Below are 14,656 nucleotides of genomic sequence, written 5' to 3'. Positions count from 1 at the left end.
AGAGTCCACCGCTCCAAACCCCCGTTCTTAACTGCTACACCATACTGGCTCTCTACAGGATGCACTCTCAGATGAGCCCTAACAGACCAATCCAGCACTCTACATGACCTGACTGTGCACCCTCAAAGGATGCTATAAACTCTTCACTGCAGCAATTTTGCAGCAGGCAAGCTGATGCGGAATGGGTTCTTTGAAGGTTTGGAAGCCACTGATCTAGAGCAATAGAACTGAAGTTGTTTATATCTTTCCTTGGGTCATTGTGTTCCTACACTTTAGAACACAAATGTATAAGAATGCTGGCAACTGCCCCCACAAGACTGTTTCCTTTCGACTACGCAGGAAGTTGTAAAATCATTTCAACAGATCTTTCTTAAAAAATAAACTGACATGCACATCACACATTTACATTGGTTTACCATGACAAAAAGCAACAACAAAAATTAAAATAAAATAAAGAGAGCCATAGAAACATTACAAATAAAAAAAAAGGAAGTGTGGGTGTAACAATACTGATTTAAAACTGAAACGGAAGACAGTTTCTCCCTAGAACACTTTAGGGTTTTTTAGAGTTCGTATTCCATAAAAGGAATATACTTGAAACACATCCCAATTAGGTGAGATGAGACTGCTAAAGTACTTAAAACAACTAAAAAAATGAGTTCCTTTTTAATATCTTCCATTTCCTAACTTGTTTATGTCTATTGCATAACAGCAAGAAACTTGCTTTCTTCTGCAAGTGAGGTCAACAAAGAATTCATGTCCCCAATAGCCATGTTGGTTGTGCTTATGGGCATTCCCGGGAATGTAAGAGACGCTCGGGGAGTGGTGAGGCGAGAGGAATTGTGGGAGAGATTCTGAATGATGCTGGGACTGAGGGCTTCTGAAATTAAGCTGGCGTGGTCACCATCATCTATGATAGCGTCAAAATCAATCTGCACACCTTCAAGACTGCTGGCATCTATGCTGTCAACTGTGCTTGTCACCTGGTTGGCCCCGGGGGAAAGCAGCTCTGACGAATTTGCATTACCAGTCTCCTGCAGCATGCAGTTGGATTCTGAAAGGGGGAAAGCACCTGTTTTCAGAGCTTGCTGGCTAAACCCTGTGGTTTGGTCATACAACTGACCAGAGTAATTCTGCATGTTAGAGCAGAACTGTTGCGACTGATCTTGAGACTCTATCTTGATGCCATTTACCCTGTGTGGCTGATTGGCATCCTTAATGTGTCCTTGTTGCCGCATCAGGTTATTCCTTAATGCGTTCTGCCGTCTGACGCCGCAGTAGCTTGCACAAGGCTGGTAACCTTTGGTGGTCCCCAGGCCTACCGGCTGGACTCCAATGTTGTGAGAGAGTGGCATACAACTCTGTGGGCCTTGGTAAAGGCTGGCTTGTGAAGGGGCTACAACTGGCTCCAGCAACATTTTGTTGGCATGGTTTACTTCTTGGTAGTGACTGAGGTCATCTGCTGGTGGATTATGAAGGTACTCCTGGACAGCCATGTTTCTACTCTGCATCCTGCTAATTACACTGGTCGATTGCTCATCTGATACCACTGGGTAGCCACAATTTTGCTGACTCCCATTTGCTGGCATGTAATTATTTCTCAGCTTTTGCCCTTGAATCATCATGTCACATGTGTTTTCCGTTGGTTGTCGGCCAATACTTTCACCATATAGCTGTGCCTTGTTTGACGGCATGTGGTAAGAATGACTGGTGTCATTGTTCACAATCATGTTCTGCTGTAAACTGCAAGAGCCACCGTTGTCTAGTAGATGCTGGTAGCCATTCTGTTGGATCATACAATTTCTCTCCAGTCCATGGTGCTGCTGTTGGACAACCATGTTGTTATACAGGCCCAGGTTTTGATTCTGCTGGAGCATGGAACGCTGCCCACATTTTAATTTCGATGGAGATAAGTCAGAACTTCCTGAGCTTACTTCATTCCACTGAATTGGCAGATCATTTTTACTGGTCTCCGAGTTGTTTGGTTGAGGGGACTGGTCAAAGCTGTTGTTGTTTGTCAACAGTGACCCGTGCTGCACTTTGTTGTTGTCTAACCCGCTGTTCGGCAGCTGGTTGTACAAACCCTGGTTCTGAGAGTTCAAATACTGGACCACGTCATCCGGTAGGAGATCCTCATCATTCAGACTGCCATCCGCCTCCATGGTCGCAGTCTCCATGACCACATTCTCAGTGATGCTCGGAGGACAAGGAGAACAGAAGTTGCGGAATAAGCCCCCATCGGAGCGGGTGTAGTTCTGAAGGATGAAGTTACGCTTTTCCACGGATGGAGGCAAAGCAGGAGGATTAAAACTATTGAGACTGTTGAACCGCTGGACTCTGGGGAAAGACAGGTTGTTGGAGACTGGTCTCACAGGATCACTCGCTCTCCTTGTGCTATTGCCCAATACGTCGTGATGCAGCAAGTGTCTCCTGCCGTAACCGTTTGTCCCACCATCACTGCATCTTCGAGGAGAATTCGCTGGGGGCAGAGGTGACATTCCAGACTCCCTGCAGTCGCCCAGTAGCGCCATTCTTGTTTTCAAGCTCATCCTCTCCATGTTAGGCAGTGGTGTTGGTGGGGGCCCGCCAGTAGCTGCTGCATACTTGGCTTTCAGCCTGTATTGCTGGGCAGGCGTGAGGCTGAGAAGACCTGGCAAACCATCGCACTGGCTGACCTCGCTGGATCGCCGAGAAGCGTCTGTCGAAATCGGGTCATAGGAGTCAGTGACGCTGATGTTCTGGAGCCTCCCCTCGCCCTGTGAAGCGTCGCTGGATCTCCGACTGGAGAAACACGGTGAAATCCCAGACGACCGACGGCTGCTCATGTAGGCTGAGCTAATTGTGCTGGTATTGCTGTCCCTTCTGTTCAGCATGTTTAGCACAGTAATGTCCACGTTTGTGAGTTCGTTCCTGTTGGGCAGAATAGTCACGTTCCCTCCTACATTGCAGCTGTTGCTTGACTGAGTACCTGGAAAGAAATGGTTTGAAAAAGTCAATGCATAAAAATTAAAAGGCAGCCAGGAGAAGTGCAGAAAGCTCTTGTAGAACGGATTGTGTCAAAAAGCTTTTAAATGTCTCAGATTTTTGTACAGCTAAGTGGATAGCAGGGCCAACAGCATTCTTCTATCCAGGACAACAGCATTCTTGGTAAGGTGAATACCAAACTATTGCCTAAGAGCCTGATATTGGCTCAGAGTAATACAAAACAAAGCTTGCTTGACTGTAGCTCCCTGCACTTGGCAGTCCCGATGTATCAACACATGAAGAGTCAGCCAAAGAGCCGGGGCTCTGCTGCCCCGTGCCTAGCTCAGTCACCAGCTCTGTGACATGGAGCCTTGTGGCCACTAGTTTGACTTTGTTCTCATGGAAGTGGTAAACCTGTACCTGGGCTCTGTTACTTCTGACTGCGGGTGGGAGTTCACATGACTGAATGCACACTTTTCCTTGCCCACAGCAAACCAGCGTGCTAGTCTAGAACCTGATTTCTCACTGATTTCTAGCTTTCAATGTGGTGGGAGAGAATCTGTTCTATGAGGAACATGCCAACCAGTGAGTCCTCACTGCAGCCTGAAATGATATTGTCCAGACATGGGTTCAGTACCTCAGTGAGAAGTAGGTCTATGTCTGCCTAACTCCACTGTCCCACGGGGGACTCCACCAACTGAAACTAAGAAATGATGCAGTATGTCTTTAAGCACAACTTTAGTAAATTGCATTTTAAATCAAACCAGATTTTAAGAAATGGATGCCAAAGCTGCAAAATATGCAATTGTGGATAGTATTTAGGGCAATCCAAAAACAAATCCTAAATATATTTAGTGCACTGCTCAAAACAATTCTGTTTCTTTGCCCTGTAAAATAAATAATAATAAAAATTATCTATTTTCATATAGTTCCCTTTATTGGAATGGGCTTATGCCAGATATAAGAAATACCACAAATATTTTCTGTGGACAGCTGTAGCTGAGTGGTTTATAGAATATTATGCAACAATGCCAGGAGGAAAATTGGGCAAAATCAAAATCTGCCTGTTACGAAACAGTATCAAGACATTCAGGGCTCAGTGTGTTCAGGGTGATTTGTTTTATAATTCCATATGTGATGATTGCCCATCTATACACCTTTTGGACCAAACTCCATAGATTTACCATGTCTTCTCATGACAAATATAACTCTACTCTAGCTTTCCCCCTTATTGTTTCTGGATGCAAGAACATTTTTTGAAAGGTGAATTTTATGGCAAACTTCTTTCATGCTGGTGTTTAACCGAACATCTACAGGCTTTGTAGAGTGGGATTATCCTGCTTTCCCCACTCTTGCTGCAGCCCTAAGTCCCCTTTTTGTTTCTGGGGGTCAACAGACCCCCAGGAATAGCACAGTGGGGAGAGTGGGAGTCTGCAATGTGAGGGGAGAATTACTGGAAATTGCAGACTCCTCCTCCAAGAACGGATGACTTGGGGGAGCTCAGCCAAAGCTGTGGCACATGATTCTGCTGATTGTATTGCTCAGCTCAGAGTCAGCATTAATTGACCACCTTAGCCAGGGAAGAGCTTAATAATATTCCACGATTTGGTATCAAGTTTGGAGGACTTATTTGGGAATCCAGTTCAGCTACTCACTTCTCTAAAACCTTAAAAATCAGAAACTCTGATGTCGAGAACAGAAATACCAGGTGGAAATCCGCAAGTACTTGCAGGGATTGGGATACATTCCTTCCTGCATCTGTCCCCACTTCTTCCCCTCTTTTTCTGTCTTTATATCCCCTCTCCTCGCCACCTGCCCGATTGTCCCTTTCCCTCCATCCTTCCCAATGCACCCGACTGGCCATCTGGGCAGCATTTCTTCTCTCCGTCCAAATCCCCAGTCTTAAAAATATTTTTGTGCAGCCCCAAGATGTCAACCTTTCCCCCTCGTGATGTCTGCACATGCATTGTAGACACCCTACTCAAAAATGGTTTTTGAAACATTTATATATTTTTGTGCAGACCATTTGCAGAAAGTTCAAGGTGGACCCTCCATCACTATTACATATATGAATGATTAACGCAGCAGGATCTCACCATTTCCTATGAGAGGTGGCAATGTTGGGGCTTTGGAAGGCGGCATGGGGTTCAGTCTTGGAAGCACTCCGTTGATTTGTTTCAACCTTTCTAGTTTGACTTGCTCCATCCATTTGGTCTCTGTCATATTCCTCCTGGCTTGTAAGCCAAGTGTCGTGGTTGCTGTGGAAATGGTAGAGTCCATGATAGGGGTTTCATCGATGACGCTGAGGTCTCCTACACTACCTCTACTGGTCAGATTAAGCTCGATCCCATTGTTGGAATAGTTGCTGATGGGGGACTGTTCGCTGCTGCATGTAGACTGACCACCAGGGCTTGGCTGAGATGTCTGTTCAAAGGAGAAAAAGAGTTAGAAAAAATATGATTAGGATCAGAATGAGGCTTGGATTGGAGGATGATAGGATAGTAATTGAACAAATGAATGTGGTGCTTGCAACGTATCTGAGAGCTAATCATAATTCACTATTGAGAAAAGACTCATATCAGACTAACGGTCCATCTAGCCTAGTATAAAGATGCCAGAAAAAGATGCTACAAATATAGTAATACAGAGTATGAACAACACACTTATAAATAAATAAAAGGATGCTAGTATTTTTATATATTCCCTTAAAGGGCACATCACTTTAAAAATGGAGGGAAGGATGCTTTAGAATCATTTGGTTTGCAATCCAGAGGACCATTTTTGTGGGTGGAAGGATTTCTAGCTATGGAGCAAAACTTTATTGTCTTACTCTTCCCACTACTGCCAAAAGTGCCCCCTTGAAATGCTACTCCTGGGGTACCACCAGGAACATCTGGGAGAATTTTGGGTTGCAACCGGAGGGGAGGGGTGAGAAAGTAGTGCTCTGCAGGTAGAAATCCTACCCACAGATGTGCCCAAATACAATGTTATCAGCACCTTCTGGGCTAGTACACTAATGTATCTTGAGAAAGAGAGAGGGAGAATAACCTCTCTCTCAGAAAATGTTGAACCCTATAAATACTGGGAATATTCTAAAGAAATATAAGTGCTTTAAAGTCCCCATGAATTATAAGAGGAAAATGCATGTGTCCTTAAAGATCTCTTAAAGATTATTTTAATTCTAATATATTCTTTAAAATCTCATTTAGGAACCATGTCCTGGCTCCGAATAACTTTTTCTACACTGTCAAGGTTGAGTGTGAATTATGACTCTGGAAAAAAAAATACTTCCTCCACTCCTACAATGCAACCTGAAAATGGGGGGGAGGCTCTAAAACTTTTATGAGACTGGAAATTGGCTGTTCCAATGGGGGGAGGGGTTGCTATTACAAACTATATTCCAATGAGCTCCTATTTCAACGTTGCATCTTATGCATTCACCATCAAGAGATCAAGCTAGCAGACCGCTAGCTAGTAGCTCTAAGTCTTGTGTGGCATTGAGAAGTCCAGCTGTAATAAAACACAGATCCTGTGTCAAAACACAGATTCTTCATTATGCTATCAGAAACTGTCCACCAGCAGGGAAGCTCAGCATAATACCTACACTGGTTAGTAGCTTAAATGTTACTCATTTGCAACACTCTCCTGGAAGGCTTGCCCTCCACTGTGTCTGACAGCGGAAGCCACGTTTCCTATGAAATCTGATGAGATCCCACTACATGATGGTTTTTGTACCTACCGTGCCTAAACAGATTTTCCTCCAAGGAACAATTTGGAGAGATGTGTTACAAACTGTATTTTCTTGCTGTGATAATCAGGTTTCTGTAACAATCTCTCTCACTCAAATGGTTCATGTAATCAATACAGCCTCACCCTAAAGTAATCTTAGAGAGATAAGCAGACATAAGAGTTTTAGAAGACACCCCCAAATTAAGGACATATCATCAAGATATTATCAGAATAGCTTTATTAAGACTTGAGCTCTGTGCAATCTGCACTAAAAAAAATAAAACTAAATTGGCCTGAGTGAGCCCTTAAAAGTTTATAACAACTTGGATGATTAAAGGAGGTTTGAGGCATGCATGCCTCAGGCAGCAGCAGCAGCCGATTTTCTTTGCCTTTTAAGGAGAATCAAACCGGTTTACAAACTCCTTCTCTTCCTCTCCTCACAACAGACACCTTGTGAGGTAGGTGGGGCTGAGACAGTTCAAAGAGAACTGTGACTAGCCCATCGTCACCCAGCTGGCTTCATGTGAAGGAGTGGGAAAACCAACCCGGTTCACCAGATTAGTCTGCTGCTCATGTGGAAGAGTGGGGAATGAAACCCGGTTCTCTAGATTAGAGTCCACCGCTCTTAACCACTACTGATGGAGTTGCCTTATACTGAATCAATGTCAAGGTCTGTATTGTCTACTCTGACTGACCATGGCTCTCCATCTGCGTGCAAAGCAGATGCTCTACCACGGAGCACCCACTAAGCCTTACCTCCAAATTTCCTCCCACAACAGAAGAAGAAGAGTTAGCTTTTATATGCCGACTTTCTCTACCACTTAAGGAAGAATCAAACTGGCTTACAATCACCTTACCTTCCCCTGCCCACAACAGACACCCTGTGAGGTAGGTGGGGCTGAGAGAGCTCTAATAGAGCTGTGACTAGCCCAAGGTCCACCCAGCTGGCTTCATGTGTAGGAGTGGGGAAGCAAATCCAGTTTACCAGATTAGCATCCTTCACTCATGTGGAGGAGTGGGGAATCAAACCTGTTCTCCAGATCAGAGTCCATTGCACCAAACCACCGCTCTTAACCACTACACCAAGCTGGCTCCCAGCTCATAGTATCAGAGAACACATGCATTTCCCAACCCCAATCTCCCTGACACAGAGAGATTAAAAACAAACAAACCACCTCCTGGCTTCCTGCATTATACCACTAAGACTCAGGGACCATGAGCAGCTTTCTTAGCTGCAAAATCCTGTACAAATGCCTGCAGCACTAAATTGCTTAGCTTCAGGGTTAGGTGAACAGGAAGTTACTAACTGAACCCCAAGGTCAGCGCTGGGATGGGGTGGGGCACACCACTTTCCTAAGCATTTACCCTTGTGATTCCTCTGGGGCCCTCAACTTAGTTTTACCATTTTGTATAATTTATTTTAGTTTTGACTAGTCATGGGGATAAAGCAATGAGCTACGCAACCAAATTAAGCCCAACCACCAATCACCAGAAACTTTGTTTCACTTCCCCTCTGTCTTTCGGCAGGTATGGCCCATGCACTTTCAACCACATCTTCAGAGCTGTAAGGGCTAATACAGGAATGGGCTCTTAATTTTTTTAAAAAAAAATCAGAACACTGAATTCTGTGCTCCATCCCATAACTGGCACTCTTCCTGTGCCCCTGTAGAATCGCGGCATACAGTTGGGCCCTGCTTTAAGGCATGCAACATTATTTTGCTCTCAAGAACAGCCTCCTGAATATTCTCTTGCAGTTTACTTGTTTGGGGTTCTGAATTGCCTTTCCGCTTTTGATCTGTATTAACACTGTTATCCTGGGCTAATTAACTAGAAATTTTAAACATATCAGTATTGTTTCAAAGATCTTAACAAAATGATCTTGAACGCGTTTCTTGTTGGTAATGTACTGTCAGCAGCAACAAAACGAAGATTTGTGTGTGTGTGTGTGTGTGTGTGTGTGATGGTGGGTTGCCACACAATTAACATTGTGTTATGTGCACCGGGCTGTAAACCTCACTTAAATATGCAGTGGCAATATTTAAATTGATCAATTAATAGTAATGCCTTATTGGGGTGGCTATATTCATTGCTTGCCGCAGTTTCATTGTAGCTGAACAAAGGAAATCGAGGGCCAGAAGTCTGTTCTTGAAGCATACAAGTTGTTCACAACATTTAAGTGCATTCACAAAACAGAGTGATCACAGATGTGCATGTGAATGAATACTCATTTATATAGATTTAGACTCTAATCTAGCTGCATCACATGCCATTTGGTGTAAAATTAAAGTCACGAATGGATTCAACTACTAAGAATGCCCCCCAAATAGCAAGCAGGGTTTTTTTCAGAAGGAACAATGAAAAAACCATGGAGAAGTTAAAATCCCCTCACCTTATTACCCACTGTCCTTAGGAAGTTAGAACAAGTCATTAAAGAGCATTAAATAGAAGAAACATTAGATTAGTACAAAAATAACAAAAATGAAATGCCAAAAAGTGGCAATCAGAACATTTCATTGAACATAACAGGGCTTACTTCTGAGTAAACATGCATTGGATTATGTTATATGTCACACCACAGGGAGAAACTCAAAGAAATGATATTATTTATTTTTAGAACTTGCTTTTGATTGTGAAAGATTTAATAATATATGCTAATTCTGTTTTCTACATGGTTCCTAAACTCTCCCACTTTTTCCAAAGCCATTTAGATCAGTCCCTTTGGCTAAAGGGTTACCCAACGAGGCAATATTTCACATACTCTTGAAACCTATGTACCTAATGACTTCTGATAACTAGGTATTTTACTTCATGAAAAGACCTATATAAGACCCTGCTCCTCTAGGTCATATGTGAATTAATTTTAGATTCCAAGTTCCTTGAGATTGTTGATTGGTAGGCCTGACTCAAGATGCAAATCGCATGAAAATTCAGCCCCACCAGTCTACAAAAAGTTTCCCATTCTGTCTGTGACAGTGATTTCCATTAACAATTAGGCTAATTAGCCCCACCAGACACACTTATCATTCATGTTCTATAAGACTTTACTCTGAAGAAAACCAACAGCGGTGATAGAGCTGCAGTTAATTAATAACAAACCCTTGAACATTAAATAATAAAAGTTCAAGACGTTGCATACCATTGGCTTTTCCGACTTGACAGCTTTAACTTGGAGGCATTCTTCACGCTTTGAGGTAGTGTTGCTGAGGTCTTTTTGCTCACCCATTGCACCCTGAGTCTGATGGCCTGGCGACCGGGATTGAGAATGGCTGCCTTGGTCTCTGGGGGGCGGATGTCTGGGGTGGATGTCTCCACGCTGCTTCTTGGTGACGTGCGCTTCGGGGCCGTGTACGGTCTTCACGTGCTTTCGGAGAGAACTGGGGTCCGTATAGCGTTTGGTGCACCCTGGGATCTTGCAAACATAGGGTTTCTGTAGATGGAAAGACATTTTAATGATGCTTTTTGGTTCTTCCACAAACGACAACACTGTTACATTGCTGGGAGGTGGGTCAACTTACTTTGTGCTATGAAATCAGTTTCTTGAGGCTTCGTTGCCATTGGTCCCTGAATTGGTTATACAGTAAAATGAAATAGCAAAATGTGACTTTGAGATGTGAAGGCCTAAGGGAAAACAATTTGAAACCCTTTCCCTCCGTTTTCTAACAGAAAAAATGAAGTGTGGAGTTCTCAAAAAATAAAATAAAATCTCCCATGAAATGTTTTTTGTTTTGGAGTCAATCAAATGTTCTTTATGTCAAGGTCAAAACAAGTAATATGAAGATTTCTTTGAAAGACAGTTTAAAGCATTACAGAATCACAATTCCTGTGTATGCTGTGGCCATATAGAACATATTTCCAAAAATACGTTTACACTTTGTTTAAATGTGACTAATTTGAAGAGGTCAGTGTTTTCAGTGTTATAAAGTTTTACTTGATATCCAGATATGCTGCTAGTCCTATTGTACCTGTGTCAGATTGCTTCTATCCAAACAATACACTCTGTTTTGTTTACTACAAAGGTTTCCCCCTTATTTTCAACTTTTATTTTTCCCCTACTTCTCAGATGCCAAAAACTGCTATACATATCCATAGGGTGAAGCAGTTTGCAGTTTACTGAGTCTAGTCACTAGTTTACTTGTAGAAAATGGAGGCATTAACGGCACAACCTTAAGCAGAATTACACCCTTCCAACGCCGTTGAAGTCAGTATACCTAGAAGGGCGTGAAGAGCTGCTCAGTATCGCACTGTTATACTTCTAAATTTCATGTGTGTGTTAAGTGCCTTCAAGTCGCTTCCGACTCATGGCGACCCTATGAATGAAAGTCCTCCAAAATGTCCTACCTTTGACTAAATTTCATAAATATACCAAATAGTTCAATTTTATACACTAAGTTATAAAGTATGCGTATTATGCTGTTAAAGCAGTAAACTACATAAGGGTTCATAAGAAATGAAGTATTGCCTGTTCTTCAGTATACTTCCAAATTTCCTAGGGTTTTTTTTCTTCAAAAAACAACCAGAAGGGAATTTTATCTATCCCCATGGCTTCAAAATTGCCAGAAATGTTACATCTCTAAATCTAGCCACAGTATGTCCATTTGAAAACTCTTAATCCTGAGGTTCTTCTGCCAGAATGTCTCCGAAGGGAAGGCAGACGGTATGTGTGCCCTTCCCACTCCTTCCAGGAGGGTCAGGTGGGGATTAAACCTAGAGCAGAGAATCTTCTCAAATGTTTCCTTTCCATGAGATCCAGAGAAAAGAAAAGGAAGGATGATAGCGTGGGAAGTAAGGACGATCTAGAACACTTACATGTGATGCATAATTTGACTATGTGAAAGATCTTTGGGAAAGAGAGAACAATCCTTTAAAAATTTCCTCATGGTAACTGCGGCTGCAAATTTCTCATACTCTAACCTGATTTTCTTTACCAAAGAAGTGGATTCACTAATTATATCAATGACCCATAAACAGAAACTCTGGAAGAATTCCCATCTTAGTTTACCCAGTCACTGATGAGTCAGTATTTGTCACTGGTAAACACCTCTCTCTTGAAATCTTGTTACTGCCCTTCTCATACAATCTTATTTTTCTCAAAGGCAATTTTTGCACAAGAGATAACAAGTGTTCCATTTTGTGTAAAGTTGGCCCAAGTTTTTACTTTTCTGAAGACATACAGATTAGAAAGCTGAGAAGCTAGCATCATGCAAAACTAAGTATAGTGTGTGAGCATTTTTCTCTACACACATATTATCAGGAAGTGTCCTATACAATGGGGCCCTTAGGAGTTGTGAAATTACAATTACTTTTACAACTGCACAGAAGCCCAGATCTTACACAGCATGACCAGGTCCCAAAGAACCATGAAAGCAGTTCTATGAGCCAAAGCAGACTTTATTTGTATTTTTTTTAACACAAAGCGCTCTTGAAAGAGGAGTTTCAAAAGCAGCTAATGACATGGCAGAGAAGTTAGCTGTTGAAAGACAAAATAAATAAAGCCTTAGACAATATTTTAAAATAAATAAACTTTCACTTGGCTGGTGAAACCCCCTTCTGTCAACCGAAGGGCCAAAGGAGACATTACATTTTTTAACGTTGGGTTGAGGTTAAGCTTGTTCCCCTCAGTCAGACCGCAGCTGCCGGAAACTATTTTCCCAAGCGCTGCAGGGGCCTGATTCAGATCAGGACTGTGGTGCAAGAGGAGAAGGGGCTTCAACATTCCCCTCTGCACTATTTCCCTAACCTGAAACTGCTGGCGGGGAGAGATGTTACTTGCCCCTGTCGGAAAGTTGCCATCTGACTGACAGGAACGAGTCAGATTGGTGGAACTCAACCTGTTAAAAACGGTAACCTCTGAGCCCTAAGTAAGCTCAGAGGAGCATGCCTATTATATTAGGTGCTTTGGAACACAGGCAAAATAACGCTGCTGCAGTTGTCTTGTTTGTGGGCTTCCTAGAGGCACTTGGTTGGCCACTGTGTGAACAGACTGGTGGACTTGATGAGCCTTGGTCTGATCCAGCATGGCCTTACTTATCTTCTTAAGTAGAACTTCAGAACTTAGTTCATGTTTGAACACACACATGAAGCTGCCTTATACTGAATCAGACCCTTGGTCCATCAAAGTCAGTATTGTTTACTCAGACCGGCAGCGGCTCTCCAGGGTCTCAGGCAGAGGTCTTTCATATCACCTACAGAGGTCTTTCATATCACCTAGTCCCTTTAACTGGAGATGCTGGGGATTGAACCTGGGACCTTCTGCATGCCAAGCAGATGCTCTACCACTGAGCCACGGCCCCTCCCCTTAATGTTTCCATTAAAGTATTCAGCAGGTGCCCCTCTGAGGACACAATCCTGCAAACCACTGTACCAGCAGAGCACTGATAACGATGCACTACTGAAAATTTCAAAAAAATATATAGAAGATCTTAATCAAAATAAGCAAGCACAGAAGAATAGTGGGCTGGCCACCTAAGGAACCAGCATTCTTGCTCCGGTCATCAGAGTTAGCACTATGTATTCTGGATATCAGCTCTGATGCAGTAGAAGATAAACAAAGTAGGCTATGCCGGACAAGCTCAAAGAATGCAATCACACGCACCCAAGTTTCCTTATACTATATAATGTAGAGTTATAGGCTGTACCAATTGGGTGTATCCCGCCATTCCAGCATAGGGGTGCTGCTTTATTTATTGATTTACTGACTTAATTTTGTCAGGATATTTCTAACTGCTTTGGCTGCAGCAGGGTGGCAAAGCCACTGTTTATTATTCAGCAGCCGTAAGAGTGAGCTGTGATTTCAGACATGCTTACTTGGCAAGAAGTTCAACAGACATCAAGGGGATTTCCTTCCAAGAAACCTTTTTAAAAAAGCACACCGACAACCAGACTAGGGGTGCCAGATTTTTTGATAAAATAGCCAGGAGCCTTTTAACACATATAAATATGCCGTTAAAATGATTGATCGCCTTCGAAAATCTATATAAAAACATACTGGCTTCATTCTTGGGGTATGTATTTGACAATAAATTCTTTTGACAACGTTATGTCTGTGAGCAGTTGGGGGATTTTTTTTACTGCCCATGTGCTTCCTTACCTCATTGGAATGAGTTCTGTTTTGGTGCTTGGCCCGATCCGACGCGTTTGAAAAGGCTTTGTTGCAGCCCTCGTGTTCGCAGACATATGGTTTCTCTCCAGTGTGCGATCTCAAGTGGGTTTTCAAGTTTTCTAGCCTGGAATAGGCCTTTGTACAACCTTCAAACTGCAGACGACATGAATGTTTGGATTATTCTTACTGCTTGGGAAATGAAGGGCAGGGCTGGAGCGGGGGCAAACTAATGGAACGACACCATATCGAGAAGCAGTAGATTTCCAAGATCAAGCGCAATAACTGAAACGTTTTCGTTTGGCAGAAGAAAATGCTCAACATCATCATCGTATAAGGATGCTTATAGTAATGTATAAACTGAACTATGTAAAATAAAAGGTGACATTATATCAATATTTAGGGAACAGTTGTTTTGATGCTGGTTTCTATCCTACCATTCCATTCAGCCAAGTCTGAAGCTTGCCTCTGGCCTGAAAATCGTTCATTGAACAGAAGAGGAAGGGGCTTCTTGGGATGGAGGATGGCTAAGTGGGATGGGAGGACACTATAAACTGTCACACAGTGTGATTCCCCCCCCCCCTTGCTTGCTTTTGATTCATCTAGTGAACTTTCTAGATTCTTGTAGTATTCACCGTCACAAGATATGGTGATGGCTACTACCTTACAGTTTCTTTAAAGAAAGACAACAAATTCATGGAAAATAATGACACAGTCCTAACTCCAAGGACTATCTCTGTTAAGTCTATTAATGACTACTAGTCATAATAGGCAACTGGAATCTGGAATCTGTGCACAGATTCAGAGGACATGTGCCAACGGATGAATACGAACAGCAGGGGGAAGGGGGCTGCTGCCTTCATACCC

At 42.8% G+C, this 14,656-nt stretch overlaps 1 protein-coding gene across 1 annotated transcript in view; it reads right to left on the bottom strand.

Moving 5' to 3' along the window:
• Positions 1-654: 654 nt before the first annotated feature.
• GLI3 (GLI family zinc finger 3) overlaps positions 655-14,656 on the bottom strand; it is a 309,607-nt gene continuing 295,605 nt past the window's right edge. The window contains exons 13-16 of the mRNA XM_056857509.1: positions 13,781-13,945; positions 9,830-10,120; positions 5,061-5,388; positions 655-2,968 (exon numbers count right to left, since the gene is read on the bottom strand). Of these exons, the coding sequence (XP_056713487.1) occupies positions 699-2,968; positions 5,061-5,388; positions 9,830-10,120; positions 13,781-13,945 (3,054 nt within the window). The 3' untranslated portion in view covers positions 655-698. The remainder of the gene's footprint in view (positions 2,969-5,060; positions 5,389-9,829; positions 10,121-13,780; positions 13,946-14,656) is intronic.

This window comes from Euleptes europaea, chromosome 11 (genome assembly GCF_029931775.1).
Source record: "Euleptes europaea isolate rEulEur1 chromosome 11, rEulEur1.hap1, whole genome shotgun sequence".
In the NCBI taxonomy this organism is placed as follows: Eukaryota; Metazoa; Chordata; class Lepidosauria; order Squamata; family Sphaerodactylidae; genus Euleptes; species Euleptes europaea.
The sequence above is the reverse complement of the archived record's forward strand: the minus strand, read 5'-3'. Positions and strand labels throughout refer to the sequence as shown.